This window comes from Corvus moneduloides, chromosome 21 (genome assembly GCF_009650955.1).
Source record: "Corvus moneduloides isolate bCorMon1 chromosome 21, bCorMon1.pri, whole genome shotgun sequence".
Taxonomy (NCBI): Eukaryota; Metazoa; Chordata; class Aves; order Passeriformes; family Corvidae; genus Corvus; species Corvus moneduloides.
Window position 1 is genome coordinate 5,793,780 of NC_045496.1, and position 9,141 is coordinate 5,802,920.

General features: G+C 42.9%; 1 protein-coding gene across 9 annotated transcripts in view; it reads right to left on the minus strand.

The window, feature by feature from the left end:
* Positions 1-8,657, minus strand: part of SPTAN1 (spectrin alpha, non-erythrocytic 1) — a 46,301-nt gene extending 37,644 nt beyond the window's left edge. For 5 of the 9 annotated variants that reach the window (XM_032131117.1, XM_032131116.1, XM_032131114.1 and 2 more), the window contains exons 1-2: positions 5,637-5,684; positions 313-552 (exon numbers count right to left, since the gene is read on the minus strand). In XM_032131117.1, coding sequence (XP_031987008.1) covers positions 313-552; positions 5,637-5,669 — 273 coding nt within the window. In that variant the 5' untranslated portion in view covers positions 5,670-5,684. Of the gene's footprint in view, positions 1-312; positions 553-5,636; positions 5,687-8,552 lie in introns of those variants that run through there. The other 4 variants (XM_032131111.1, XM_032131108.1, XM_032131110.1 and 1 more) reach the window with 3 other exon arrangements.
* Positions 8,658-9,141: the final 484 nt, after the last annotated feature.

A 9,141-nucleotide genomic window follows, 5' to 3' on the forward strand; every position in this document is an offset into this window, starting at 1 on the left:
AAGTGATAATTCACATTTATTCACAGAGTTAAGGCATCCAACAAATTCTAGGATTAAACAAAGTTGGTTTTACACTACATTACACTGAGCAACTTTTTCTATGCTGATGTAGCATCTAATCCATTATTAGAAATATTCCAATTACATCAGCAAAAAAGCCAAGCTTTTGAAGAGCACTTTCCAAGGTCATGGGTATTTGCATCTTTCTTCACTCTCAGATCAAGTTTCATTTCTGTGTTTTTTCTATCCCAGCTGACCTGTAACGCCCCAAAATTAATAGTGCAGGAAATATAAAGTGGCAGGAAGACTTGCCTGCAAATTGCTTGGGTCTTTGTAATTTTCATCAGATGCAATCTGCAGTTTCTCTTGGATCCATTTTTCAAGCTCATCTGCATCACGCTGGAAAAACTGGAATCGATAGGAATCTTCAAGTTTTTGGCGCCTCAGAGAAGAGAGTTCCTTGAACCTGTGGTAACGGTCCAAAACTTGCTGACGCCTTTCTTGGATATCTTCTGCTGTTTCCAACACTTTTACACCACTTGGATCCATTTTCTGAAAGCAAAAATAAAACTCCATTATGTTTGTCTTATAAAACACTGGTAGATCAGGAAGAAATCCATGCAAAAAAAAAAAAGCTGTTTTTTAAAAATCACACATTGTTTACTTACGATCTTCCTCTGTGTGGGCAGGTACGTGTATAAAATATAAACATCTCACATATAAATAAAACCTCACTTCTAGCAGAAAATAGTGGTAAAGAAAAATCTACAAAGACATTTAACACCTATTTGGTTTGGACAAATATGGCTGCAGTCATGTAATGTCCGTGTCATCTCAAACTGTAGCATGCAAGTGTCCAATAAAAGAGCTAAAAATGTGAGTTTGTGCACAAATATGTGTAGATACCAACACAAAACATTTCTTGTACAACATACAATATCTCAAAACATTTTATTTAAAATATTCAATACTAAACTAAAGAATATTACTCTTCTTTGAACAACAGTTAAGTGGCCCAGATGTATCTATATACACTTACATACATATATAGACCCACATCTCTTTCTGATGCATCTCTTCTTTGTTCTCTAAAAAAAGTTACAAACCCATCCTGCCACTCTCTATATAACCTTTCAAAAGCAAGTAAGAGGCTTCACAGATCTGGCCTTAGACAAGTAATTCAAAGAGCATTTTATTTAACCAGTGATCTTGCTCCAACTGAAAATCCTTCTATATTACTTCATGAACTAAAACCTAATATTGTTGCCACAGGCAGCAAAGACTTGACTACTGTCTTTTCTATTAAAATTGGGACAATCTTTAATTTTCGGTTCCTAAACTTTCAAAAAGCAATTTGATTTTCAGTAAGAGATCTGGGCATTAGAACAGAACTGTAACACAAATTTCAGAAGTGGAACTATTATTATCATTGAAGTTTGGATATTTAACCACTTATTTAACAACTAACTCTGTATATCAAGAGGTTGCTGCAACAAACATTTCTGTGCTTGAACAATATTGCAATTAATGTCTTTGTGTACAAGTGTTTACACAAGTCACTCAGTGCTTTTCTACCATCAATTCTGCACACTCCAAGCTAAAGGTACTTCTCATCAATCCTGCCAGAGACAGGGAAGAAACCCAGACTAGAACTGCATACTAAAGGACATAGGCAATCAGTTAAAATACATCATTAAATATTAAATTGTTATTTAGTCATTAGTTAGCTTCATGCTTTAATTAGACATGTATCTTGCATAACTGTATGGAAAACTCCACAGGCTGGAAAGTGTTCTACAGGGCCGTGTTTTCCAAGCACTTGCAAAAGGACAATCTGATAGAAAGGAACATATGGGGACGAATCCACACATTCCTGAGCTCCCTTCCAAGGTCCCCACCCTCCAGAGGACAGCTGTGCCAGCAGCACTCCTTGCTCCCATGAACTCTGAGCCCCAGCTGCACTGCGGCAGTTGCAGGAAGGAAAGAAAAATCAGCTTTTCTTTTTCTTCCACTCATTACTGTCAAAAGAGGGCAAGGAGAAAAACCAACCCAGAGTGCATTACATAAACAAAGCCCAGGTTTCGTCTTGCAGCGCTACCAAAATCTCCACTTGATTAGTGTATCTGAGTATTAAAAGCTCAAACCCTGAACATAACTTGAGCTCAAGCACAGATATGGCTCCCTGAGAAAGCAGCTGTTTTTTCCAGCACTCTTTGAAACAGCCTTTTTCCTCCAGGAAAGGAAGTTACTGCTAAAAACTTCCTTTCCTGCCCTGTCATGCTGTGTTTGAATCCCAACAATACTTCTTTTAAACTGCACTGTGTTCAGGAATGACACAGTGGCAGCTGGTCAAATGTACTGCATGGCTGGAGCCCCTCTCTGCTTGTTCTGGTTTTGGGCAGTACTGGGAGAAAATTAAATCCTGGTCAGTCTCTGGAACACTCTACACTCATTCACTGTACAATACAATTCAACTTGTATTTCAATACTAAAAATAACCTTTGCAAAGTCATTTGAAAACATTTTAAATTATTTAATTATTTACATTATTAATCTAGGGAAACATTAAAATCATTTAAATTATCATTTCAAACATTGTTACAATTTTGAAAGCCCAATGGGAGACCGCCTGTGATTTACCCTGGGAGCTGGTTTGCCTCTCACCACAGAAGCCAGGCAATCTGGCTCCTCTTTTTGCTGGAATTGGTTAAAAGAAAGGCTCCTTTTGTAACTACAGTGGAGCCAGTCAATTGTAAAAGAAGTGCTTTAGTGTAGCAATAATGGACTGTTCTTCCTGCAGCCCCAGCGACGTCAGCAGTGTCTGTGCTGCCAGAGCCACCAGGGAGCTCAAAACTCAAAAGTCATGGATGCTGCAGAACAATGCAGTCTCCCTCCCTCCCTGGATGTTATCACCTCCAACTGCAGCACTCCCTGGAATACCAAGCACCCCTCCAAGATGTTCCCAAACCTTCTTGGTTCAACTACATCGTTTGAAGACACCTAGGATACACCTCTGCACTTCTTGCACGAATCCCATCAACTAGAAGTTGTGTTTTATGTTTTTAAGGTGAGAAGTGCTGGGATGTAACTGTGCCAGGCTCTCCCCAGACAACCGGCGTCATCCCTCCAGCCCCGCCCGGCACAGCCGGTGCTGGGCGATAAGGATGGGGGCTGAGGGAACTTTCCAAGCCCCAGAGAGCAGATCTGGACTGTCCTGAGGACATTTCATTCCTCCTTTCACGCTGTAAGATTGACATTAGGTCAGCTTATGTCTAACTCAAAAAATCAGAAATGCTTCTTCACACTGCACCATTTTGGTGATGTTATTTAAAAAGAAAAAAAAAATAGCCAACAAAAAGAAGTAGGAAAATTAAGGAAAAAAACCCTGAAACAACAAAACAAACTTATTACTCTCAACCTTCCATCTATGCCTTCCCCAGTCAATAGAAATTATACATAATAGCACACAAAAATATACAACTGCAGGTATTTACAGACACCACAGTGCAACAACGATGATGTCAGCAACACCATTCAAGTTCGGGAACAGCGGAATTGAGGTGGGTTCAACAGGAATTACAGCGGTGCCACACAGCAGAGCTGTCAGCATTTCCCTTACCAAAACATGTTTTCAGGGATTTAAAAGCACAAATGTGAAATACATTCATTGCTAGGCAGAAGATTTTAATGTATTTTTAAAAACAGTTACATGAAGCTTAAAAAAATTAAACTCCTTTGCCTGAAAAACAATCAGATATCAGTACATCATCAAGATCTAAAGAAGCAGTAAAATAATTACTTTCTCTTAAGAAAAGTCCTGATGTGTTACATATATTCAGCATACATGACCTCAGTAGTAGCCTGTAACAGAAATATTTTCCCTATCACAGCATTCCTGCTTCCCAAGTATGCACACATGAACAGCTCGATGCACTTTTTTTATGTTCATCAACATCACACATCGTCAATCTTGTCTAAAGAAGATTTAACTGATCTCAGCTACTCCCTCCTGGGGAACAGGAACAGATTGCTGATCTTTCTTCTTTGAGCAAAAAATGGATGCGAAAATAACCTTCAAAAGGACGGAGAAAAAAAAAATAACATTTTTCCCAGCTTTCATTTCTCCCATTCACAGCTCCCTCAAAACATCGGGGAAGAAACAAACCACCATGACTGCCTGGTTTATGGAAGTCCATAAATACTTGTACTGCTGGAAAATCAAAGAGAATCCTTCTGAAAATGTGCACAGCACTGGCTCCTGCAAAGGGAGCCTGAGCATGTTGTGTTACAGAGAAGGAGCTAAAGGATGCCATATCCTATCCTGGAGATTTAAACACTATTGGGACAAAATTGATGCCTGGCCTTTTGGTTTGTTGAATTTAACTTTACAAAATAAAGACATTTTAGGGTTAGACTATGTGCAGCAGAACACTGTGTCCAAATATGCTATTAAGGAAGGTCGCAGCCCCAAACCTCCCCCAAATTCCAAGCCAGAAAAATCAGTCAAGCACTGCAATACAAAAAAAAAGTCAAGATGTGCTGAAGTTGCTGCTTGATGCTGTAGACTCCTACAGACTAACCACAGTGCAGGTAAAATTCAAACCAGCCCCAAAATTTAAGCAGGTATTGCAGGGACACAGAAACTGTCGCATTAGAAGAGAAAAAAAATGTAAATTGGTTAAACCAAAGTGGTTGCAAAGCTGATGATTTAGGCTGACAAGAGGGTTTGAGCACAGCCTCAACTATGCACTTTTGAAACACGAAGACAGATAAAGACCTGTTCATTTTTAGGCATTTAATCTTAAAATCCCAATTCCACTATTTAAATAAGAGTAGTTGAATTGCCCATCTGAATTTGGTGTCTTTACATACAACGGGGCCTTTTTGGATATGTTTTTGCTTTAACATCACAGACCTTTGATAAAACTATCCAGGACTGGCAAGGACTGCACTCTGCTGAGACTCCTGAGAAAGCAAATTATCTTGACTGCATTGCAGAAATGCAGAGTTTACAGGTAATGCAAGATTATATAATTAACCCCAGCATTTTCCATCCCCATTTGTTATCTTTTCATTGTCATTTTAATTGCAGTATAAACATTTACATCACTAAAATTTCCAAATAAAATCTGGTTGCTTGTGTTCCCCAGCTGAACTCTGATCCATACATCCTATTTATTTTATCACCACTGAAACAAAAGCATCACTGTGTAGAAACAGTTACACCACAACAACTCAAGGATTATAAATTTGTGCAATTGGGTGAACAGGAAACAAAGCCAACTTTGAATGCACAATGTTCTACACTGTAAATCTCTTCACAGTTGATTTGCAGATGCTATTAAGAAAAAGATTCTGCTCAGGTATGTTTTAAAACAAAAACCTCTTGGAAAATTAGTCAGTATAAAAACCTGATTATATTGAACTGTAACTCCTATAAAACATTCACACATCATGCATCACAGACAGAAATTAAGCAACTCAAAAGTATTAAAGGAAAGGCAGATCAGACACACACTAAATGCAAATAAAGCACCTGCTGTATAGAACAAATTCAAACCAGTGGCTAGAAACAGGTCACTGCAATAAAGGCAGGCAAGTGTGGCAAGGGCACTGCATGCATTACAGAAAAATACCTGGACTTTGACTTTACGAAACGATGACAACATGATGGAAGAATGTAGAGTCTAAAAGGGAGGGGGAAATCAAGATAACATTCAACTAATGACCAGCATAAGGATACAGCTGAATTTTTTTCTGTCACAGTACCTGTTAATTACTTTCCTTTTGCTTCCTTGTCACATAAAATAATGTGGTGTGTTACCCAAGCTACTGAAAATGACGAACCTCCTCATGCAAAAAGGTTACAACATCAACAGGAAAACTTAAGTTAATTCAGTATGTACTAACCTTTGCAGTTAGTTAAAAACAAACCAAAAAACTACCATAATCTGAAGGTCAAAACAGAACGTAAAGCAAGTTATCTGGACTTGGCAAATGATGGTTCTTGCTGCAGCATAAGCAAGTGTGACAGGTTAATTTGAAGACACAAATTCAATCAGAAGTTTTGGAATGTAAGTATCTACAAAAATGTTGACTTTCAATTGCCACAACAAAAAAATGGACAAGTAGCAGTTGCAACAGGAGGTATTTTTTGAGATGTAGCTGTTCAGAGTGTCCAATCCACCGAATTTTCCCACCCCATGGACACACTGCAATCCCTCAGTGGAAAACTGCAGCAGTGTGTGTGCCTTTGTGCCTGCTGGAGATGTGGAGGTCTCTCTGGCATTTGCACAGCTTCACCTGTGTCCGCTGCAGCAGGGAGCTGGCACATTCCCACTCTGCTGGACCCACGGGCAGCCCTGGGAGCACAGCCCGGGCTGTGCTCACAGTCTCAGTCTCCATCCACTATCCACGGCATCTGCAGTCTGCTCCACCCCATTCTTCTGCTGCCTATACTCACTCTAGGGACAAATGTGAAAAACAAACTCCCACACGATGCTAACAAGCAGAGGAGGAAAGGGAGGAATTAGTATTATTTCCTCCGATACAGGGGAAGTGATCAATTGCCCCCAAAAAGCAATGTATTTCTGATTAAAAAAGTTGCAACCCCACAAATACATTAAATGGACCAAAAAAAGGCAGCAAAGATACCAAGTTATTTGTGTTAAATTACTGAGTTTAGTTGTAAATGTCATAGTTGAGAAATACAAATTTCTCACCAAGAGGTACCACCCTCCATCAAGAGAATTAAGGCCTCTCTTATCCTACTGCTATGCAGGAGAAAAATGTGCAAAACCGCTTAAAATGTGTAAATGTAACCATCTTTTTTGTTATTGTTGCTACCTCTGTAATTAAAAAATCAACCAGAATTATGTTTAGCTTCCTGAACTACAGATCTCATATAAGCATTACGTCTAAATCTGTTTTTTAAATAAAATTTCTATTTCAGTCTGACCAATACAGATATTGTGGCTTTTTATTTCAACAAGAATGGAAATAAATTACTTCTTGTGAACAATGTAACCTGTTATCTTGGTTCAAGTATTTTCTGCCATTATTACAGTTACAGATTCTGCACACAATGCAGCAGAAAGCATCCCATTTTCAACATTTTGTCCATCATTTTCTCTGCACAATCTATAAATAAGGACAACTGAAGATTTCAAAGAAGAACTCACTGCTAGTTGTATATAAATGCATGAAAATTCCACAGTAGAATTTAAAATTTATTTTGAACATATGTGAATCCCTGACTAAGGCCTTTCGGTGAACATAGTCATTGGAATCTTCTGGCACTTTGCTGAAAACAAAAATGCCAAAAGAAAATGGATTACTTGTTTTCCAGAAAGATACCATTTCAGGCCGAGTTGGCTTTTTTTGGGTTGTTTTTTCTTCTTTTTTCCCTGATGTGTTCATTCGCCATCTCCAGACAACTGCTCTTCAAAACCTATTTAAATATGTATGAAAGACTGCTCAAGAGTCACGTACATTTTCGACTGGAGCACGAAGCTGGTTTATAATAAAACAGCTACAAAAAAATCCTGAACAGCCAATATGAACCTGCTGAAAAAAGATACAGCGATAATTGCTTGGTTTTCCTTCAATATCAGGGACAATGGTTGCCCTATTGGCACATATTTATGACCAGCAATGCAGATTTATATCGTTATAACCAGGTAAGGTGCATGCAGGCAACAAATTGAGAAACACTTGACTTGGGTTTATTTTAAATTAAAAAAAAAAAAAATTAATCAGAGCAGGGACAAATCCTGATTCTTTTACAAAGGAAGCAGTAGACCTTGCTCTACATACAAAGTGACACATGTATGAAAGGAAGAGAGATCGGGAGATTCCTTTGAAATGCCTCCCTGCTTGTCAGCGCTGCTAAGCCACCCCCCTGCCCGGAGACCCCCGGGCCCTGCGGAGCGGGCTCTCCTCCATGCCCCGGCCCCTCCATCGCTTCTTCCTTCTCCTCGCCGCATCTCCTGACCTTGGACAGGGCTGGGCAGCCGCGGGAGCCATTGCTGTGCAATGATTCCCGGCGCCGCGCAGCGCCGGGGGCTACATCCCCCGGGAATTCTCCCCGGGAAATGCTGGGTGGCACCCCTGAAGGGACGGGCGGGCACGGCGGGGGCTGTTAGCGGCAGGGGATGTTATTTTCCGCCTGTTTGTGCCTCCTCGGGGCGCTGAATGGGATTCCAGCCGCGGGTCGCGCTGGCCAGGGCGGCTGCGGCCGCTCCCTGTCCGCCCGCCCTTCACCCGCGCCGCGCCCCCGCCCTTCGCTCCGCTCCGCTCCGCTCGCCCGAGGGCCGCGGGGAGACCCTGGGCCCGGCTCTGCGGCTCCCCGCGATAAAGAACCGTCTGGCGGAGCCGCGGAAGGCGAGAGCGAGCGGCGGCCGGAACGCCCGCGGAGGCAGGGCCGGCCTCAGCCTCCCCCGGCGCACCCGCACACCTGTGCCCGGCCGTGCGTGCGGGGCTGGGTGAGCCCGAGCCGGGCGCGGTGAAGGCCGCGCCGCGCCCCCCGCCCGCCCTTCGCCCCATCCCCTCACCAGGTCTGTGGGTGCGCAGGCACCTCCCGCCAGCTCCGCGCCCTCCACCACGGACCGCGCGCACCGCCCGCGCCCGCCCTTTTATAGCGCGGCCGGAGGTGACGTCAGCGCCGCAGAGCGGCCCTGCTCGCTCGGCAGAAAGCGCCGAAGGACTTCGGAAAGAATCGGGAAAGGGGTGAGGGGAGGCCACGCCCACCCGAGCTCCACCGGTGAACAGCGGGGAGCCGGAGAGAGCCGAGTGATTACGGAAAAAGGCGAGCAGTTCCGGAAAGACAGAGGTGTTCGGAGAAACCGAGGGAGAGGGTCCGGAAAGGAACGAGGGGTTTCGGAAGCAACCGAGAGGTTCCGGAAAGAGCCGAGCGGCGGAGCAGGGTGCGGAAGGCGTTTGTGCCCTGCAGGGACCGGCCTCGGGCACCACAAAAATACACGATTTGAGGGGGAATCGGTTAAAATGTCCGCGCAGGGGGGCGACAGAGGGGTCTCTGCCCCCTTCTCCGGAGTCAGGGTCAGTTTGGGTCTTAGAGAGTCGAGGTTCTCTGGCTCAGTTATGGGGACAGGTCACCTGTGCAGCATCCAGCCATGCTCAAAG